This window comes from Columba livia, chromosome 24, assembly GCF_036013475.1.
Source record: "Columba livia isolate bColLiv1 breed racing homer chromosome 24, bColLiv1.pat.W.v2, whole genome shotgun sequence".
Classification (NCBI taxonomy): Eukaryota; Metazoa; Chordata; class Aves; order Columbiformes; family Columbidae; genus Columba; species Columba livia.
Window position 1 is genome coordinate 4,707,671 of NC_088625.1, and position 22,741 is coordinate 4,730,411.

General features: G+C 48.2%; 1 protein-coding gene across 18 annotated transcripts in view; it reads right to left on the reverse strand.

Moving 5' to 3' along the window:
- GRAMD1B (GRAM domain containing 1B) overlaps positions 1–22,741 on the reverse strand; it is a 106,014-nt gene that overhangs the window by 12,821 nt on the left and 70,452 nt on the right. For 11 of the 18 annotated variants that reach the window (XM_065040533.1, XM_065040527.1, XM_065040535.1 and 8 more), the window contains 12 exons: positions 21,729–21,939; positions 14,525–14,545; positions 13,606–13,629; positions 7,173–7,257; positions 6,196–6,299; positions 5,943–6,038; positions 5,734–5,814; positions 3,475–3,590; positions 2,831–2,987; positions 2,007–2,196; positions 1,481–1,624; positions 1,149–1,267 (listed from right to left, as the gene is read on the reverse strand). In XM_065040533.1, the coding sequence (XP_064896605.1) occupies positions 1,149–1,267; positions 1,481–1,624; positions 2,007–2,196; positions 2,831–2,987; positions 3,475–3,590; positions 5,734–5,814; positions 5,943–6,038; positions 6,196–6,299; positions 7,173–7,257; positions 13,606–13,629; positions 14,525–14,545; positions 21,729–21,939 (1,348 nt within the window). The other 7 variants (XM_005509193.3, XM_065040537.1, XM_065040530.1 and 4 more) reach the window with 5 other exon arrangements.

Genomic DNA, 22,741 nt, shown 5'->3' on the forward strand with positions numbered 1-22,741 from the left:
ACCATGCAAGGCAACTATTAGTCTGGTTAGAACACGGCTTTGATAGATTGGCACCTTCCCTAGAGCGCTTCACAAAACCAGCTCTGCCACAAACATTAGACCCATCTCTGCAATTTTTCCGTGAACAGCTCACATTTACGGGAAGGGACGCTCGAGGAAACCAAGTGTTTCACTCAGATGTTCCCTAAGGACATATATCAAAAGGGGCATTCAGTTCGAGCAGCTCAGCCTCCAACATTTGGTATCAGAGACACAGTTACGTACATTGCCATGTGAGGAGCAGTTCCTTAGGCCCTCTGCAAGTCCCACCTCTTCTCACTAAACTGGTGTCTGGCTTGTCAGGGAGCAATGTGATCTAAAATCAGAGGTGGCCCTGCTTTGAGCAGAGGTCCTTTATAGCATAAACCATTCTGCGATTCTAAACACCATAAAAACATGTCCATTACTTCTTTTAAGTGCTTCTGCTCTGCTGCTTTCTTTGCCCCAGAACAAACCTCACAAAGGGGACAGTCCCTGAAATGCGACGCTCAGACACCCCCCTTTTCCAGGCTCCCTCTTAGTATTTCCTCAAGCTCACTCTCAGTGTTTACCTTTGGCCACTTGAACTTATCTCTGGACACGAAAGGAGGTGTTTTCTGCCCCTCCAGCCGCAGCCACTATCAGATACAGCCGGTCTGGCTCTTCCCAGTGCACTGCAGATGCTTCCCCCTTTTTTACCTTTCCAAACAGATCATCTAATTGTCCTCACCGGTAACAAAAAAGCCTGGACAGCCCTGGGTAGAGCCGTGAGAAGGACTCGCCGGACAGTATCTTGTGCCCTGCTCTAGAACATCTGCTGGACTGACTGCAGCTCGAAAAACACCAGTACGGGTGACAAAACAGTTGTTAAAATGTGCTGGCTTGCATACAAACTCATCTGCTTTTGCTGGAAAATGTATGGTCCTTTCCTTGCAAGGCAATCCAGTGCGAGTGCAAGGTTAGCTATTCACAGTTGCAGTGATACTGGGCAGCAAGTTAATACAAGAAAAATGTGTAAAGGAAAATGGATCTGGAGAATGAAAACATGCAAAGCAGCATGGCCAAGACAAGAAAACAAACCACAGATCTATTTCTACAAAGCATTACACCCCTGCTCCCCTTTCACATACCTGCGTCTCAGTGACGGTGGCAGTTTTGGGGGCCAGAGGGTTAGTGAGGGTAATGGTATACAAGATCACTCTGGTCTGATTGCCATTTTCTTCCTTCTTCCAGGGATGAAAAATAATATCTGAGAGGACAAAACAATATTCCATTCAAGTAACTGGAGAGGGATCTCGGGTCAGTTCCCTACGGAAAGGCACAGCCACCTAACCAAGCGCAGGACAGTATTTCCTTCCCCTTGGAGAGCCCGGCTGCAGCAGCACCGGAGCTCGGCCGAGTGTGCAAGCTCTGCCGCACTAACCGTGCACACTTTCCCCAGGCTTCGCCAGCAGCAGCTTACCAGAGAACCGGCGCTGCTCCATGAAGTCCCTCTGGAACTGGGAGTCCGTGAAAAGCAAGTCGTACAGCTTGTCCACGCTGAAGTTGAACACTTCGTTCACGTACTGACGGCCGTTCAGATCCTCGTAAAACGCTTGGACTTCCCCTGCGAGGAAAGAGGCCCGCAAGCCCCAGTCACGATCCTCCGTGCCAATGTCAGAGGATGCGCTTTCACAGTACCAGGACCTTAATATTTTACTTTGTGAAGAAGGAACCCAAAGAAGATACTTCTAACCCTTTTCCTCCACTGATCCCAGGACAATAGCTGGAACATCCAAAGGGGTAATGAACTACATGGGTTATTTTAGGGACATCCTTCCAAACACCCGCCACATTCACCTTCTGCAGCCCAGGATGGCAATTCTTCGAATCTTCTGAACTCTTAGGGTCCAGAAAAGGAATTAGATATTTGTCACTCCAGTCTCTTGCTGGAAAGGATGGGAGAAGGCTGGAAACAACACTGACAAGAACAACCCTTCCCCACGTACCTTCATCATGGGTCTCTGACGAGTCACTGAGCTCAGTGGGGATGTCTTCGTTGTCATTGAAGTCTAGGGAAGGGGAGTTCACGGGGCCAATGATCTCAATCTTCTCTCCCATTATATTTGCAATGCCAAGGTCTTTTTCCACAGGACTCTCCGCCACTGCTTCCTCCTCTTCTGGCAGAACTCCATCAAACTGCAGCCAGGAGAGAGCGCAATGAGGGCAGGAACAGCACCTGGACATGGGGGTTATTTCTGAAAACTCTACGTCTGCAGGCTCATCTTCCTATCTTTGAACATTTGGCCTCAACATGTCTGGAAATGTGTTCTTTAAATAATGGAGAGAGAAGGAGGGTTTCCACCTCCTCTCAAAGAACCACACACAGTTCAAGCTCGGGACATCCACATGGCTTTTTGTTTGTTCAGACAAGCACACAAACAATACTGGTTTTGCCCCCAAGCAAGCCCTACCCAGCTAGGAAAACCTGAGGTGATATCTCAACAAGGTCTGCGGGCACGCACTGTTTCCTAGGGAATAACTGAGGGCAGAGGAGAAATTACAACCCTTCTATCTCCAAAACTTTTCCTCTGAGGGTACAGAAAAGTAAATGCTCTTGCTGCTGAGAGGCCCAGTTTACCGGCTCTTAGGCCAGGCACACTTTGCTCACTTTTCCTTGGCCAAATGCCACGCTCACAGATACCACTGACCTGTGGTCAGCTGCACTGGACGAGGAGCCGCAGGGTAACGTTACCTGGTACGTTCGAGGGGTCCCAGCTGGATCCCAGGGAGCAGGGTAACTGCTCCCCAGCGAGGGAGGAAGAACACTTACCGAGGCCGGCGCTTCACTGCTTCCCGTGGACGTCAGGGTGCTGGCAGTGACAGATTTCTTTGGCAGCTGAGGGCTAGCTTCCGGCTTGGCCTCCATGCTGCTTTTTGAGGAGCTGTCATTGACTTCGTTCTCTTCCACGGGGATTTCTTCACAGTAGCTGAGACGCCACAGAGAACACAGGTTTTTAGGTTTACCCCTCTCAGTACAGCTACAACTGGACACACAGAGCAAGTCAGAATACTTGTATGAAGTTTCCAGTCTGAGCGGAAGCAGAAGTGGCTCAGTGCAGGGAAGATCAAGCCCAAACTGTTCCATTTTTTATCCACAGGCTCACAAGCATCAGCACTTTCTGACCACGTAACACGCTGACTGGCCTTGTGACCAAGGTGCTTTGGCATTTACACAATTGGTCATCTAGCTAAGCAAGTAGATGGGCAGGCATTTCAATCCCTACCAACCCTGTGAGGAAATGGTGTGCTTTCAGCCTTTTAGACATCACACATTTAAGGACAAGCATTCAGCCAGAGCCCAGAATCTCTCACCAGGGACAAACAGCAGTTTGAGGTATGCGATATATCAGGACTCCTGCTCTCCTGAGGCCATCTATTCTTCATCACAGGCAGATTTTACTCCTCCTCACTCACCCCATAGTGTTGAAGTCATCATCGGGAGGCACGTAGTCTTCATCATCGCTAGTCAGACCCAGCTCGTTCCCGTAACACTGGTGGACAAAGTGCCAGAGCTCCTTTGGACACAGAGGCTAAAAGAGGGAAGAGAGAATAGCACACATTTTCACCTGAGAATACCAAAATCTAATGAATTTGGGAACTATCACTGTCAGCAGTATTACAGTCCTTGCTCTGAAAGGAGACGTGAGAGATTGTGACACAGCCCCTGGTGGGAGGTGACTCCTCCGACAGGCTCACCTCCTCTCCATCCCAGCGATGCCGCAAGGTGGACGGCGCATTACTGGCAGGCTGTCCCCGCTCCGCGCTGGCTAAGGGCCACACGTGTACGTATCCTCACATTCTTAGGCCAAGCTGCCTTCGAGATTGCCCCACCAAGCAGTACGATGCCCTTTGGCCACAAGAAGCCTTTGCTGCCAGCCCAGCTTCTGCCCTAAAATCTCACTTGTTAGTTTTCCATGCCACAATCTCATGTTATTTATGACTATTAGAAAGCCAACATGAGGCTACGCAAAGAGCAGGACACAAAATGAGATTTCCTGCTACAATGCTGTGCAAGTAATAATATAAGCAGTAAATTTGCATTTCCCTTCACACGTGTTTTCCCGACCTCTTCTGCTGTGCTCCATTTACTGTCTCCTACTATACCAAATCCCAATGCCTCAGGAGGTTTTTTCCCCTCCAAGCGTGTTTAAATTGAAGCTGCCTAAAGAATTACAGCTGCGGGGAAAATGATCTAAAACAGCAACAGAGAAAAACATTTCCTGGTGCGGTTTAAAATCAAAAGGAGTTTGTCTCACCAGAAACTATTGTGAAAAGCTTGTATACGCTCCCAGCTAATAAGAGAAAATAAATTATCAAGACTGCTCACAAAAGCCTGGATTTTCAGGGATGCAGGTCATTTGATCACCATATGACTGCGTTCTGAGGCTCATAAGAAATGGGGCAGGAGAACCTGTGATTTAAATATGTGGTACAGGGATGAATGGGGACTGATTTTACCCCTAACAAATTTATAACCACTGACAAAGATGTATTGGTAATGAGGGAAAACAAATCTAGCGAACTTTTTCTGAGTTGCTGGTTTGAATTTCTTCCCATAGTCACGGCATGGGATAAGGCAGGAAAGTTTGAATCTAGCTCCCCAAAGCAGCAATCAGAAGTGTCGGGAATAAAAGCTCTAATGAGAAACTTTTATCCAGAAAAATGTCTCATTCTGTTACACCTTCTTCCCACAAGCACTTTAATTCACATATCAGGAAAAGCGGGCCAGGCTTTCTCCCTCTCTCCTGCCAAGCACGGATCCTACATTTGGAACCAGAGCTCTGGAAGGGTTTCCTGCCTTTATCACCGCACGTCTCGGTTCCCATTTGCTTTGACCTTGAAACCAAAGGCACCGAATTTTGTCAGGAGCTTCAAAAGGCTGATCAAATTACAGCATATGGTAGCAACACAAGCCACCCAATGCAAAGCGATCCTTTTACATACTAAATACTACCCTGAGCTTCAGGACAGGGTATTCTGGGTGCTCGATTACTTAAGCCTTCCAGTACGGTATGAACTCAAGCCAGAACATCTCGAAATGCTAGTGGCACTGTAAGATCAGTTCACGAGTCTCAGTCCCTCAGTGGGGCCAGAAATACTCAATGGGCTGTGGAACAGATACTCAGATCAAATATAAGATATACAGGGCCTCTGCCATAGCAGGTGCATGTTGCTGCTTTATTTTAAAATCCAATGCACTGAGCCCCTACCCAGTGCACCCCTCACTCACCATTGGTCTCGTTCGGTTTCGGGATGCCCTGAGCATCTATTATATATGCTCTTTTGCTGTCCTGTCTTGAACTCTACACTTCTAAAGCACAGACTGGCTAAGAGCTTTGCCTGTGCAGTGAGCTATTTCTGTTGCATTTTGAACCGCTTTCTTCTGGGCGGTTTCACTTGAATTACGGACCTCGAAAACACACCTTCCTGAGACAAACACTTCCATACCTCAGCAGAGGCAAAGCAGCATCTACTGTGTGTGCAGGACACAGACAGAACTCTGTGCAAAAAGAGAGAATCGCACCTGCAGTTACACGCCTGCTCTGCCTGAACACGTGTGCTCACAGTCCCCGCGCCTTTTTGCGCACATGCGTTAGTCACAGGTATCACGCTTCTGTATATTCATCGCCTCCCTTCCGTCCCACCCCAACAGGGAGGTGCTGGTCTCTGTACCTTGTCCAGGAGAGCATTCTGCCAGAGTCTGAACATCATCATGTACGTCCTGTCTCGAGCCCCAAAGGAAGTAAAAAAGTGCTAAATGGGAAGAGATGGAGACAAAAATCAGTTCAGAAAAAGGGCAAAAATCTTGCAACACACTTATGTTCCCCTGCCCCTTGCAGCCATAAGGAGTGACCCCAGAGGTGGAGGCTTCAAGGCTGTACCTTTTCAGTGTCAGTGCAAACTTGGATGGCATTAGGAATGAGCCGTGCTGTTTTTTCCTTGGTCATCGAGCAGATATCCTTCAAGCGAACTGTCAGCTACAGTCAGAGCCATGCAGAAAGGGGAAGGGGGAAAAAGAACACAGGTAAAGAGAGACACTGATGAGAAAGACAATGGAAAGAGTGCTCTTAAAGCAATGTCAGCAAATATGCTGACATAAAACACATGCTCAATGCAGCAGTCTGACAGCCTTACCAGTGTCTCCCAACGGAAGATGTTGCTGTAAAAGCAGATCCAGTTTTCAGAGAGGTAGAGGCGGCCCTGCAGGAGAATGTCTCTTTGTAGCGCACATGAGTAATCTGTGGGCGGACAACAGATGGTAATTTAGGAGCACAGAAACCAGAAGAGCGGACAACCTAAACACGAGGATAGGAAGCAGCATGGAGAGAAAAAGCTACTTGACACAGTCCTGCAGAAAGCCAGAGGCAGAGCCAGAAGGAACTGAGCTGCAGCTGCTGCTCTGTCCACTAGGTTATGAGTCCTGCCTAGGGCCAGTCACAGACAACCTCCCTACCGACCGATGATCTTGCCTTACTAGCTGGTCATTCTGTAGCATCCTATGAGCTATTTCCAGATTCTATTCTGTCTCTTCCTTTTCACCTTGTAGTGTAATTGTTCACGTCTCTCTCAGTTTACGCATCCTAAATAATTTCTATTCATCTGCTAAGATGTGCATTTTTCAGCAGTATGAGATCATCAGTTACATAAGGTAGAAGAGCAGATGCCATGCGCTAGGCAGTCACTAATCAGCTGCAAGGCCAAAGCATAAATGGGTATGGGAAGGGCAGTCATGCGTGACCAGCAAGCACTGAGGATGTTAGAAAAAAGGGAAGCTCAGCGGTACGTACGTTGAGAAATGCAACTCTGACCAAACGAGGAAAGAGCTCAAACACTAACAGGCTGTCAGGTTTGGGGGAGCACTGTGGAAGAAAACATGCTCCTCAAATGATGAGGGAACACAGCTGTAGCTGATACAGATCAGCATTACTCTCACTGAAGCAAAATGAATGAAACCCATTAGAAATGGTAAGGAGGGGTTCCAACTATGCACAAGAAAGACACAATGGGCTCGGTGGCAATATCTTCAACGAAGATCAAGCTGTATGTTGGGGATTTCCTCCCCAAGCCATGGGCCAGCACAACAGAGCACGGCACCAAGGGGCTGACCTTACCTACGATGAGGCGCTCCGTGTCAGGAAGCTGCTTGAAGAGTTTCCTGAAATCTTCATTCCGTTGTTTGTATGTTGGACTCAACACCTGCAAATAACAGAGTGCCTGTTAAAGAGAGGGGCGGGCATGAGTACGGAGAAATGGAGTGGGGAAACAGGAACACCTCCATAAGGAGAAGGGGGATCAGATGCACTTACAAAGCATGAGGCTAGGAGCTCCCATCACAGCAGACACACAGACGGGAGGATTTGGGATTTAGTGCATTAAGTGAGAAGAAGAGGAGAACCCAATTTGGAAGAGCAAGTACAGAGCAGAAGGGCTACACCCACATCTGCTAGGTAGCTAAACGGAATTGCACGGAAGCTATGGCTGCAGGAGAAATCCCTTCCTGCAATCCCAGACTGTACAAGGTGTGACACGTGCTCTGTTTGCAATGCATCGGTTCGCTGGCAGTCCCCGGCTCTGCTGCGACAGTGCAGCAACGCCAGAATAAAGGCGGCAGCCCTGCCAGAGGAACGCGAATGATCGCTGCCACCGAGAGCTGAGGAACGAAGCAGTCATCCCCCTTCCTCCGGCAGTCAGGGAACACACAACTGTGCACTGGTGCAGTGAGAACACTTCTGCGGGGCTCAGAAGAGGCTCTCGCAGGGACTCAGCCATGTTCTGCTCTTACTCTGCAGACACCAGGTCTCACGGAAGTGTCAGAGAAAACGCCGCTCTTGGCTGGAGAGAGACCAGAAGATACATAAGGTGACTCTGTCCATGTCAGACCAGCTCCTCTGCACCATGCCCACGCGACAGCTGCTCATTACAGCCAGAACACCTTCTGAAGGCAGAGTTGACTGAAATGGAGATAGAAATTCAGGAGGACTGTATCTCACATCTAACCTATCGTGTTCTTTCTCCCACAAATGCAGGAAGGTAAAGCAATCACAGGTACAACCTCTTCCCTCCTTATCTCCGTTTTCTCTCAACAGCCCTCTCCTATCTCTTCCAACTGCCACTACAGATGTCCCAAAGCACAAAAACGCGCACACCGCAGAGCCTTCCAGCACGGGCCCCAAAAATCAAACTGATTACAGACGGCAGCTTCGGTTTGAGAAGTGGTGATGGTGGGGTTGCAGGGGTGGGAGGAATATGAAGATTATTTAGCATTAGCCTTACAAAATTGCCAAATGCTGTCAAATCAAAGAAGGACACACAGACACCATCACCTCTCCAAAAGCATTCTCTCTTCCTCACGCCAATTCAATGAACTAGAAACAACATTTTTTAACATCAACTCACATATTTCCTCCAGTCCTGTGGGCCCAAAGGAAAGTATCTTACTTCTAAATAAAATGTGCTAACCAGAGGATAACAGAAATATGAATTTTACTTACCAAACTTCTAGCCTGAACATCTGACAAAGATTTTGGCCAGAGATGGGCTCCAGCAGAGCCCAACCCCAATACTTCCTGGGACAAGCAGACAGGATGGGAAAAGAGGGGGGAACAGAGATTACAGTCAGCTCTGAGCTTTGGGTTCAATGCATTACAGCAACCCAGCTGAGCAGTGCAATCTTCATGTGGAGAGCTGCTCCCCTCCCTTCCCGCAGTAAGGGATGTTCTGACCTGTCTAAAACCTGTACTACAAGACACGCTTCTGCTTAGCACCAGAACTTCTGTGACAGGGACAAACCGTCCAGTATAGAGACACTCACAGCTGGAATTTCATCTGATCCACAGCTGACATTTCCTTGCGGTAAGTCGAGAAGCCCCTCCAGGTCCCACAGCAGACATGGCAGTTCTTGATCCAGCACCAGACCCCAGAGAGCCCCGCACTCCAGCAAGGAATCCATAGCGTTCCCCCAGCACTTGCACAGCTCCCCCTGATCTCGATCAAACTCTGCTTTTCCTGTTCCTGCTGTCACCGCTTCTTGTTTAGATTCAAAGCCGAAAGAGACACAGCAGCTTGGCAGAAGTTTACATGCCTTTCCCTACTTTCCTGTTCACACTCAGTTCATCTGCCCCAGTGGACTCTGTAGATCTGAGAGAGGATTTGTCATCCAAAGGACTTTGAAAAAGTGGCTCATTAGGGGCAGCGTGCTGGCGGGCAACCTTCGTGCTCTTCGGTTCCAGTCTCACCAGCTTCTTACTGCGGGCACCAGCCCTTGAAGCAGCACGGCAGAAGTGCCCACAGCCCGGGCAGCCCCAGACAGGTCTGTGCACAGTATGTGCAACTCCTGACCGAGGCCGATGCCCAGCACGGCCAGAGCCAGCAACTCAAACAGCTCCGACCGCCAGGACCCCACCGGATCAGCTGAATTCACAGATCTAGCCGCGGTTCCCAGGACTGAACAGGATGGTAAACAGCTCAGACTCCAGCTGCTTTTTTTTTTTCCCCTTAGAAACCAGAAAAGCAGTTATTTCTTCAGTGCCTGCCCCAGGCTCTCCTCTCTAGTCCCTCTCTGCTCTGAAAGGCAGCTTCGGTCTCTGTTAATGTTCCTCATGGAAGGAGCAGGCGGGGAAGATACCAAAATGACTCGCACAAGCTTTAAGTTACCGAGCTGGGTAATTCTGCCGGCCAATGCCCTGCAGTAACCCGGGCTCAGCCCTGCCTCCCAGCAGATGTTTCCTGTAATGGAAAGTTGCTGGACAGAGTGTGTTGGGGGAGGCGCGAGGGGAGTAAGGAGAGACCAGTCTAAAGAATACAGCTATGAGAAATCAGCCATGCAAAACCCACACAGCTACAAACCTTAAGGGCTCTGCTACTCCTATGTGTATCTCTGAACTCCCCTCAAAAGCACCGGTCTTTCTAGGTTTCATTCATTACTCATGTCACTTGGAAATGAAGGGCAAGGGCTCCTGCAAATGAACTCCCTGCAGGTTCCAGGGCTCGGGGTGCGCAGATGCACCTCACCAGCCCTGTTAGAAGGAAGCGGTACATCCACCTGCCACCCCGACGTGAGGGGACAATAAACAAGATTCATTGAGCTTGGGAAGCGCCAAGAATTAGGATTACACACCTGCAAGGTACCTGCACTGCTTTACCGAATGGCCCTCTTTGCTGGAAACTGCTTATGGGATGAATTAAAAAAAGGCAAGCAAACAAACAAAAATCAGCAGGATGCTTCCATGTACACAGCCAGCCACCTCCCTTTGCGGGACAGATAGGAAGAGCTGACCTGGAGGTAGAGACAGCAAATATTAACTGTACTGCAAACACGGGGAGACGGGACAGGATGGCACTGCAAAGGGTGGGGAGAACGGGCTCGGTGGGGCAAACGGGGACAAAAGGGTGACTCCCCAAGGTTAAGATCTGCCTGTTAATTCACAAACAAGTCCTCTGACAGGAAATGTAAAGCAACTGTTGCTGGGGGGTGGGACAGGACATGGATGTCTGACAAGACAAGAACTGAGAAAGGTATAGTCTTGTACACCACGCGGCACAGAAAACGCGTGAGAAGAGGCTGCAAGAGGCAGAGAGAAAAGGGAAAAACTCATCCAATTTGCACGACTGATGGACTTGCTCTTAACTCTTTAGGAAAGATTTACGCTGCTTCTGGACACAACATGAAAACTACTGGAAAAGAAGAGAATACATTGCCTGCTTGTGTGAGAGAGTTTAGACCCCACTGACAGCAGGACTGCTATGCTGATTAATGCCAGCACAAAACTGGCCACCTGTCCCGCAGCATTTCTTCCAAATCCAGTCTGGTCTCTCAGGTTTTCTTCTTTATTTTTTCTCCTTTTAAAAGTGAACAAACAGCAGGAGTAGCAGCTTCAAAGTAATCACTGACCATTTGGGGTAGAAAGTGGATTTGAGTTCATTATCACATGAGCTTGCACCAAAAGGTCACTTTAATTTAGTGCCTCTTCACCACAGTGCCTGGGCCAGACCTGGTAATGCACGCACCTAAAACCATGGAAAATCTGAAGGGAATTGCCTATGAAGAATACAAGGTCTACAAGAGGGTACTGCCAGAATAAAACAGGCTCGTTTCTTATGGTGCTCGGTCTTGTGATTGCTTGACATTGTTCTTAAGAAGCTGCAAGTGCTGAGCAGCATCCCAGCCCACCACGGACCCTCAGCCACCTCCCGTCTCCTAGAACACAGGCTGCAGCTTCCCCAAAGGAAAACCTAGGGCTACCTACTTGTGTTTAAATGGATTTACTTTTGAGACTTTCACGTCCCGCAAGCCAGGCTGAAAGCTGCCCCGTGTGCACGGCCTTTGTTTGCAGAACTGCAGGTGCAGGGCGCCTGTCCCGCTCCGCGTAATCCGCGGTGCAGACTTTGCTCTCCCAAAGATAAGTGGGTACAACTGTGCTCCTGATTATCTTTGCAGGCTTAGTAGGATGCCAAATGTTTCTCGTAGTATTTCAGAACACCTGAAAGAGACAATTAGTGCCTTTTCACTGTAATTTTTCCCCTCTAACCACTCTGGGGCTATCCTGTACAGAAGGGACGAGGGGTGGCTCACATAGTTATAGAAGAAATTCAAGCACAGTTGCAAAACAGAAGACAGGTGCAAGGAATGTGTGCAGATAAACACAAAGGAGTCGAGAGTAGAGCAGACCATGGGATCTAAACAGTGAACTGAAAACCTCATGGAGAGATACAAACCTCACCTCTTCCCTGGTGTCAACTGTGTTTGTTCTAACTTTACAAGATCATCTTGTATTCCTTTCTGGGAGTATGTTCTGCAGATTCTCCTGATGCCTGGTGTCCACCAGCACAGGGACTACAGGAGGCAATTTACAGAAGCAAGCCTTGCTATGGAGTGGCAGCTGCGGAAAATCGGAGATGTAGAACCTAATGTAGGAACAGTCAGGGAAGCATAAGGGTCAACGGTGCAACTGAGAAAGGAACAGGCAGAAAACCATGGCAGACGTGGGAGGCTCCGAGCCCCAGGTGTACACTGACCTCCAGACACAAACGGCGAGCTCCTCCGTGCTCGGAAATGGGGCCCTTCACCCTAAGCCCAGAGGACAAAGGAGAGAGCTGTCACCCTTGGCAGCAAAATATCTCCAGTTTGTCTCAATTTTAATGACGTCTGATAGGTGACAAATTCCTTCTACCAACTTGTGGAGCTTGTGCCACTCCCACAGCAAATGCGACCTTGTCCTTCGTGTCATCGGGGAAGTGAAACACAAATTTCCTACCTCTCTAAGCACATCAGGTCTAGAGAGTAAGTCACATCCGCTTCAGTAAATAAAATTACAGAGAAGGGTTGTTTCTGAGGTCTATTCTTTAAAAAGAAATAATCAATTAATAATTTCAACACGCAGGCACACAAGTGGAAAGCAGACACACACTAACTGCATCTTCATGTCTAAGCATAGACCAGTGGGGCCTAAACCACAGCAGATAGATAAACCGAGTTTCACGCCATAACATTCATTCTAAACCAGAGTCTCCATGTCTGCAGTTCCTCGCTAAAAACAGGAGAAACACCTCAAGGACTCGGGCAGCCCCGTGATGATCTGCTCTTCCACCACGAGGACGTGAACACAGAGCAAACCCTCTACGGTTGGGTATATTTATTCTCAAACCGGTGTTCTTTTCTAAATCTCACAGTGCACCCGGACCACTTTGCACTTGTCCTCCGGAAAGCAAAGCAGAGAAAGAAGACCGAGACCAAGAAAGGGCAGGTCTGCCAAACCGATCCGTGACCTTGGTTCACCCCTTTTCTCCCACTTTTCAATCTGCTGGGGATGTCAATCCCAAAAAGCACTGGTAGGGGTCAAAAGGAAAACACACAAGGCAAGCGAAGTTGGTAGCATCTTAAGGAAAAAGTAGAGAAAAAGGAATCCAGGAGAGGGAAAAAGAAGGATTCCAACTGGCAAAGAGGGATACAGTGCTACAAGGACAAAAAGACCAGTTAAAAGCAGCAAAACCTGAAGCAATCTGAAGTAAGTGACATTTTGACCAGCGATGCTCTAGGGATCTTTGAGGACCACATGCTCTTTGAGGCAAGGGCTGCATTTTTGGTTTGTGTTTGTACAGTGCCTGGCACCCGGGGCCGCCAAACAGACACAAAGAACAATGTGGAGGGTGTTTGCTCTAAGCATAGTGAAGCTTACGCAAAATGAAAGTGGGGAAAGTGAGTAAATGGTAGGGGTGGAGCCGTAGCCTCCACAGACTCATTTCTACAGCTGCTCTCAGTGGGGAAAGATATAGAAGAATCAGAATGGTCCAAATCCTGCCTGGAAGGAGTTGGCAAAGAAGGGAAACTATTATCAAGGAGATGCGTTAGCAAATTTTTAATGGTAGCAATACTGCCGTGTAGGATTCACTGCCCTCCTAGAGTTTGTGGCCCAGCTCTATTTCCACATTGCTGCTTTTATCTGGCCAGAATGTCTCTACTAACTTGAACACGGTTTTGTTTTGCTCTCTAAAGGAAAAAATGGGGGGGGGGGGGGAGGAACCACAAAAAATGCAGCCAGTGCTTACTCTCCGGATGTACTGTCTCTCATGCTGAAAATATATGAAGGAAAAACAAGAGAACAGAAAGATAAGATAGAAAGGACATGAAAACACGAGAGACCCACAGAAGCAGACCACGGCAAAGCATCATGCAGCAGGGTATGGATCTCAGCAGCTACGGTCAGAAGCAGCTCTTGTGTAATAGCAAAAGTCACCTATAGCCATGGCCAAAGATTTACATTTCTGCAGCAGCCTGGCTGAGTCTGCGCATCCACTCAAGCTGCCTCACTCCACGTTCCGTTATCTGCCGCTTCTCCGTCAGTTTGGCCTGTCATGGTTTACACTTCGTTCTTAATGCCATTGCCTCTGCGCTTCCCTCTGGTTCTGAGATGATGCCTTTTGCTGTCCTTGCTACTATCCTGGTGCTGATTATATACAGCAAGTAAATAAGTCTGTGTCTAGTGACTTTGCCAAATCTGACCGCACCGTATCAGCCAAAATCACTGGTTCTAATGTCTTGGGCTGCGGGAAGCTGGGAACTGTTGCTGGACACGGAACGGCTGCTGCATTTGCCTACAAAAGCATCGTATGCTGTTATCTATGATACTTCAGAGCGCTCGAGGGGTGGGGGTTCAACCGTGCAAAGGTGACATCAGTTGTGGAAATTCGCACACTGCCAGCCTTGTACCCAAAACACACATCCAGACCAACTCTGCTGGGAAACAGGAAGGTGCGGGATGCGGAGATCACCAGAAGACAAAGCTTTGCTCTCTGGCATCCTTCCCCTCAGGGCGTCAGTCCTCCTTTGCCAGGTCCGAGCCATTTCCATCTCCTCTTTTTGGAAATGGTCGGTCTGCCCCAGTGCCACTGCAAAGCCCCCTGCACCTTCCCCCCACCCAGGCACCCCACCCAGGCACCCACGGACAAGAGAAACGGCAGTACTTACATTATACCAACTCTGGCTTTTCTGTAAGGACAAAATAAAAGAGAAGCATTAGTTAGCACGGAGATCTTAGGATCAAAAAGCAAGCTGGACAGAGAAACGAGGCCCAATCTGGTTTGTATAATTAGTGAAGTGAAAGTGGGATTAAACAGAAGATTTCAATGTATTTCATAGCGTTGTCTAACACAGTTATTTCCAGGTACAGGAACAAAGAACAAATCCAGAAGCACGAGTCCATAATAGGAAACGATTCAGGCTAACGTGTGCATGTCCACATGCATGCACACACGCACACACGCGCATGCTGTAATTGCTTTTGCAGAACAGCAGCGCCTGCTAGCAATGGAGGAGCTAATCGTAATCACTGCCGGCCGTTCCCCGCAGAGGCTCCACTCTTCCACGTCTGCGGGCTAGGCTGCAAAAATCACATCGTGTTGAATGGGCACCGCGCAAATGAGCCCTCGAAGAACTACCGGGAGGCAGGGACACAATTTTACTCACAAAAGCCATCAGGCAAGACTTGCGAGTGTTTGAAATTTTAAAAGGTAGACACATACAGAGATAGGAAAACTGCTGAAGAAAATCAGAGTTTCGCATCATCTGCACATGTGATTTTTTTGTCCTGATCACGGCATTTCAGATGGTTTGAGAGGACAGGCCGCACGTCACGCTGGAGCATATGAAAAAGCCAGCTCAGCTTGGAAAGTCACCCGTGGCAATTCTCAGCTGGAGGCGAGATTTACCCACACAGAGAGAGGAAGAAATAACCTTCGCTCTCCCGCTCCGGTCAGATGGGCTTTCCAATCTGACAGAACGTCCAGGTATCCCCCGTTTCAGGGGGATTTACCTCAGGGCAATGGAGGCGGGGGACACTGTAGCCTTTCCCCACTAAGGGTGGTTGGCTACAGGGCATGTTGCCAGGCACGGTGTGTGTCAGCAGCCGCACAACCATGCCTGTTCCTGTCTCCCACCAGCAACCGCATGTCTACATGACACTTGGGGGAGTCTAACAGACAAGGACAGAAGCAATATGTCACTGCATTTCTTTCATGGAAGTCGTCTTGCTTCTGACCGTGGACTGGGAGTATTTTTCACAGCTTTGTAGCCAGTCTGGAACATGAAGGACAACATACTGTTCTCTGACTTGTAACAGAGCCTGCGGAAGTTTTGCTCGCAGAGTTAAGTTCATATGCACAGCAACGCAGAAACTACCTGCCCTGGGATAGCCCATGACAGGACCCACAACGTACAGGATGTTTACCATAGGAAAGTAAGTGCAAAATGTTAATGAGATCAGATTGGACCAGAGATTTCTGTGAAGACATGGGGTTGCTTACACTGTTCTTCCCCTAGACCTCCTTGCTTGCAGGTTCCTGTGTTCCCTATATACTATGCCAGTAAACAACCTTACTGGCATCTGCATCTCATTTATGGAGCAAACCTTCCTGAAGGGTCCCTTGCAACTTTGGGCATTTCTGCCAGTTTTGCTGCACTGGTCCCTGATCAAAAAACCCCACAGTGACACAGTATATGCCACAGGCCAAAGTACCAAAGTTTGACACTAAAAAGAGGAGCACCCCTAAGGCTTTCCCCAAGTCCTGGGGAAACGATATGAACTGAAGAACTGAATACACAGTATGGCTCATCAACTAAGCAGAGGAATTTCCTCTTACTTCCTACACTTTTCCATACTGGCCATATCCTCCATTCATAAAGCGTCTGGTTGAAGTCATCCTTCTCTGCAAGTAGGACACGGAAAAGGGCCTTATGCAATTCAGCCTATACTAAAAAAAAATCGGGGGACTTAATCTTAATCCACGTACACACCACCTTGTCCTCAGGAGCACAGTGTCTAAGACGGAGTGATTTTCCTGCAGATTTGTTTTGCCACCTGTCTGCCTTAATGAGCAAAAGGCACAACTCGGATATTCCTGGGGAAAAAAAAATCATAATCAAACTATAATTGGCATAGATAAAACAGAGGCACTCCTGTCACTGTGCCTAATAAATCAGGGTGCACGTGTTGCGCTGTCAGTACGCTGCAACAGCATTCCATTCCATTCCATTCCATTCCATTCCATTCCATTCCCTTCCCTTCCCTTCCCTTCCCTTCCCCTCTGCTGTGTTAACTGCAGTAACTCTTTTTCCGCCTCACACTTGAATTGCTGCAAACCGCGGCTCCTCTGTGCGGGGGCTCTGCAGCTCGTAAGCTCTTCCACACAGTTACACTGACATCCAAGCCTCGTCATTTGCCTCGACCAAGTGTTCTAAACGTGAGGAGATTCATTCCCCGTGACATTTGTTTTGCACGTAGAACAGACTAGAGGAATTCCAAAGAGAAGGGAGACTCAGTCCTTAAATCTATCTGCAATTGTATTTACCTTTTTTAACTCGCTGAGAGTTAGAATATAGGGGGATGTGAATTGTGAAAATCAAGAGACAGTATAATAGAGGGGAAAAACAAAGAAAAAAGAAAAACATATTCTTACTTTGAGCAGGTTAAGTCTGTCATACTGGAAAAAGAAACCATAAGCATTAGAACTGAAAAGAGAGAATAAATAAGTACCAGAGGAACGGAGTTGCACACAGAGTGGAAAAGATGCCACTGATTTGCAGAGACGATGCTACAGGAGCAGATACCAGAGTTCATAGTTACATGGTGGCTGTAACCAGGAAGAACTAAGGAGAACTTGAGGAAGACAAAAAATGGTGTATTTTCTCTGAGCCTTTAATTAACACAGTGTTGCCTCTAAATCTTGATGGGTCAATGATCTCATTTTTGCATATACTGCTGTGGAAGATTAGAGCTTTACGGTGCAGATGGGAAGCGGTGGATCACACAAAAGTTCAGCCTGCGAACTTGATGCCAACAGAAGTTGCCACCTTTTAGCACCACTGGGAGCAGGATCACAACTCACTCCTACATACTGCTGCTTCCAGGGGAACAGAAGCGCTTTTGCCAAGTGAATTACATGCCACAGAGCTCTAGAAGTTTACCTATGTCCATTTTACAACTGGGGAAACAGAGGTACAGAACCAAGGTGAGGGCAGAGCTCAGAATGGATTCCAGAGCCCTTTCTCCTGACCTGTGTACTTTCAAAAGCTATGATATTCACCTGGCTTCTGTATGTCCATGGCCAAATAACTCAAAGAAATCCCTCACCGCAGTCCAAAATGACCAGGATTTCATGAGCTACTACCTGAAGGGGTGTTACACCACCCAATGGAGGGTAAATGAGAAGACACAGCCAAACTCTTCTCATAATCGCACACTGAAAGGACAAGGTGCAACAGTCAGAAGCTGCAGTAAGGGAAATTCTATTTGGATAGAAGGAAAAAGCCTGTTCACAACAAGAGTGGTTAAGCACTGGAGCAGGGCCCTGCCAAGGCTGTGGGATCTCCGGGCTTGGAGGTTTGCAAATTGTGGCTGGCCAAGACTTTAGAGCAGCCTGACCTAAGCACATCAGTCCTGCTTTGAGCACGGGCTTGGACTAGAGACCTTCTGAGATCTCTTCCAACTTAAGCTATTCTACAGTCTCCAGGGCCTACATCAAAATCAATGTTCAACCCTAACCTGGTATTTATCTTCAGCATTCATTATTAGCTACAAACATTGGGAAGACTCTGAAGGATTTGCAATGGAGAGAAAATTACTTTTGTCCTTGGGCAAGAGCAAAAGAGTTACAAATATGTATTCCATTGTTGCCTGAGAGCAAAACGTGGGGTTTTGCGGAGTTCAGAAAGCTGTTTCAGAAGCAGCTGTGTTTGCCAGTAAAAGCCTACGGCTGATGCAGGCCTGTAGGGGGTTTGGTCCGTGCCACAGTGCTGGACAGCATGGAACAGCAAGCTCCAGAAAAGATTTCCTACGGATGTCACCCAGTGCTTAAAAACTCCTCGTGAAGCGCTCCCTCTGATGGCAACACTGCAGCACGACAACACAACAGACAAAAGAGGGCAAGGGACTTCAAGCAGATCTGTCAGCAATTGTACAGACACAGCATCAAACTCATGGGCTCAAGCTGTTTCATTTCATTAGTGAGACAGGTCTGAAAAATCAGACCATTCTTCTTGCAGAAGGCAAGTGGGGAGAGGAGAAGAGGCTGGGAAAGGAGACTTAGATTTTTAAGTTCTTTGTTCCTAACCTCTGTCTTGAATTAATACCATCATCATCTGCGTGGGGAGAACCGGGGGGCTTATCACGCCTGAGATTCCTCACGTGTACCACAGAAAGCCACCTTGTGGAGCACAGCAAAGAGACTGAGCGTCCACACTGCTGCAGCTCACCCCGTGCACAGAGCGCGGGCGAGCAGGGCAGGAGGCTCTGGCACAGGCTGGCAGATGTGCCCGCAATCCCCTTCCCTCTGTGCATCAGCTCCCTCGCACTGGAATGCAAGTCTGCTTCCCTCGTTCCTCTAACTGTCTTGAAATTGTTGCTTTTTTCTCTCAGAAATGCAAGGGGCTGGCTGCAAGCACATCACAGTCCCGCTCTGAACACAGCTTACGCGTACATCGCTCTCTGCCGGTGTTCCTCTCCGCCGCTCAGGCAAAGCGCCTCCAGCCCCCCCCAGCCTATCGCAACCTGTCTGACCCACACACCTCGACTCCCCAGCAATCCTTTCAGGACTCTCTGCTACTCCAGACCGGCATTTTCCATAGAACTTCTTTCACGCCTCACCTGAGACTTCAGTCCCACAGCCCTTCTTTCTAGTTATCCAGGCTACGGTCACCAAGCACAAGACAATCTGTCTAAAACAAACACATAGGGAAGCCTCCAGCGGACACCAGCAATCGTGGAAGGTCCGGCTGGTCACAAGAGGCATTATGACCGTAGACGTAACTGCTCTCTGAGAACTTGCCTGGAAGGAAATCTAAGACATAGGCTGGGGAAAGGCCAAGGCGTTGATTTCGTGGATTATGAAGCCACCCAAGCCATTCTGGTTTTAACTTTACTTGTATACATGTGGAAATGCCAACAGCCTGGCACTTTGTCCAATAAGCATCCCATCTGCATTTCTGATTTTTACACTCTTCTCAGGGGAGCATAGAGATGGGAGATGGAATCTCCAAGGAGTTTATCTCCAATCCAAGCACCCACAGAGGGATGTTCTACTTAGTACCTTTCAGAGCGAGCCCATGAATTCTCACAATTCATTTGGGACAGGTCTGTTCTAACAAGTTCAAGCTGGGTTCATTTGAAATCACTGATCTTTAATATTTACATCACACAGGAAAGCGTGCAGGGGCAGTAAGCCGAGATCACTGGCCACAAAACTACTATTCATCATCAAAAGCAGGGAAGACATGAAGGAGACCAACTCTTGCTTCTGAAAGGCATAAAGTAAGAGGAGAGGAAAGAGAAGGGATTATGGTACTGTTCAGCCTACCAAAGCCAGCAGATTTCTGGCAAAGACAGCAGCTCACTCCAAGGGAGAGGGAAAGCAAACCTTAAAACAAAGGCTAAAATTAGTTGGCAGTAATTGAAGGAGTGTGATGAACAGCCCAGTTCTCACACCATGTGAGCAAATATTAATAAGATCCCAGTGATGTAAGTGAAACCAGCTTCTCAGCTACAGGCATTGGGCTGAGCTCTTGCTGACATTCTCGCAGGCGCACCAGGAGAATGTCTTGCTGGGGCCACCGCTCAGCACCACGGGGAGGGTTTCTGAGTGATGAGACAATTCTACAGTGGGGACAGGAGAGAAAAAAGAAGGCTTACTTTGGAGAGGCGCTTGTGTGACTTAATCGGAGAGAAAGCATGCAGGAATGAAAAGAGAGAAATTAAGGAAAGAAGAAAAATCACCTCGCAAATCAAGAGAAGGAAAACCCACAAACCCAATAGAAAGCATTATATCCCCCCTTTTCTTATGAAAAGCACCATGAATTAAAGTCAAGCTTTAGCAGTCACTGTGTTGGTAAAAATCGCGCTCCCATGGCCTTAAATCACAGTGGTTTACGGGCCAGGGCAGGGCGACTCATCTCTGTAATTCCCCTTACCGAGGATGCTGTTTCCCTGACGGTGTCCCCCAGTGTGGCTATGAACAGCGTGCCCGTGGCTCTCTTTTGGGGTGTTTGTAGGTCACTGTGTGCACAGGAAGCACGTCTGACCTCAAGGGCAACCTCAGAACTGACGGGTCTCAAATGATTCATCTGGAAAAAACCCTTCGCCCTCTCTTTTGAACTCACATACACCATCCCCCTTGATGGCGAGATAGCAGTTCAGCCCAGTGACCGTGGGCCAGCGAGCCCTGTTTCCTCCACTGACAGTGATGACAAGGGGAGAGGATGAAGACTTCTTGTGTGCGTGACACAATCCAGCAGTAAGTCAGGCAAAGATCTAACAACTCATTTCGCACAAACCATCAGAGTTATGCCTGTGACACTGTGAAGTTATTCTGGCTGAAATATTTCACTTCAAAAATCTGGAAACACACAAGTGCTCCAGACAGCTAATTATCATATAATGTGCCAGTGACATCAGGGTTGTAATCAAAGGTTATGTTTGGCTCCCAAGGCCCTTGTGTCTGTTTCACCAGGTCCCACTGCTCACAGAAGATCAAGATTCCCCAAACCTGAAACCCTCTTCAGTACGGCAAAGGCCAATAGTGCTTCTAATACAATCAAAAGACACAATGCCTTTCTAGGGAAAGTATCATCTACCCTGGCCAAGGTTTGCAAGGAATTTGCCAGACAGTCATAATACTGCCCTGACAGGCGGTATTTTGAAGAGCATTAGCAACCTGATCCTGTGGCCACCTGAACCCCACCCCAATGCAGGGCTCACCCAGGACCGCACGGGCCCCTCACAGCCCGTCTGCACAGAGGAACTTCCTTTGTTCCAAGACCCTTTAGGATCCAGATGATACGAAGTATTTGCACCACCTGACTGTCAAGGTCTTTCTCAAAACCACAGAGCCTCCCAGGGAACAGGGGGGCTAACAAACGGCAAACATAAACCATCATGGAACTGCACTACAAGCCATCAGCAACTCATGGACGTGGGTGATGGAGAAGGTGATAGAGATGTGCAGAAGGCTGACCCAGGCAAATGGCTCCCAGTTAGGAGAATTTTCAGAAGTATGATGGGGGAAGAAGGCAGAACGCTAGCCAGAGGAAAAAAAGTGCAAGACAAAGCCAGTGTACTGCATTAGAGAGTTCAGAACTGAGGACGTGCGCACATCTTGACCAAAGTCATTTGCTCGCTCCTCACCTTGGAATTCTTGGCCCCGCTGCGGCCTGACTGAGAGGAACAGCTACGCTGTACACCCTGCTCCGGCGTGGAAGGGGATTTGTCCGACGAGTGGTCTGAGCCTTTTTCCACCATGGCGTCTCCTTGGGAGTCCTGCGGTGTCGGGGACCGGGAGCGTTTGCGCAGGATCGGGGAGCAGGCAGGCGTGCTGCGGTTTGAGTTACTGGCAGTACTGCAGAAAGGAGGAAAGAGTGGGGTTAATCACCTTCAGCTCAAACAGAAAACAACTGCACCCATGCCCTGAGGTGGAGCATTACCCGCAGATTTCTCCACTAGCGCAGCAGACAAATCTGGCTTCCTGAAGCAATGCACCCGCTGCCACACTTGGGACTTACGTCCCCAGTAAAATGAGGCTGCAAACAGTTATCACTATCCAGCGGCAGAGGTGACTACAACAGCCTGCCAGTGCCCTTCTCCACCCACTCTTCAATTCAGCTGACCACAGACGAATGCCTGCAAGAATGAACTCATTCTCTCCTGTAGGCTCTGAGACTTTAAAATGATGATCTGAGCTTAGAAAACCTGAGCGTGCCCTCAAGAATGAGGGAGCTGTCAGTACCTTCTCAATACAGTCCCACCGTGTCCCTCCTTTATTTTATTTCAGCAAGTGTAACTATTCTCAGCAGGATGCACAAAAATGGAATTGTGTCTTTACGAAGCACTCCATTAAAGAACATCAAAAAGGATGGGGCATGGGGAGGGGACTCACGATGACAGACAATGCAGTCATGATTTCCTGCATCAAATCATCCTTTCCCACAGCAGCTAGAGCTGGGCATGAAGATGTTTTGCTATAACATAAAAGCTTTCACGATTTCTTTTTTTAAAGTTTCATAATGGGAAAAAGCAAGACCTTTCAGAGTTCTACAGAAATTATGAAACATTTAGGGGAATGGAACTTCTCATCTCAAACCTTCAGCAAATGCCCTAACACCTTAAACCAGAAAACCATTTACATACATATTTATACAGAA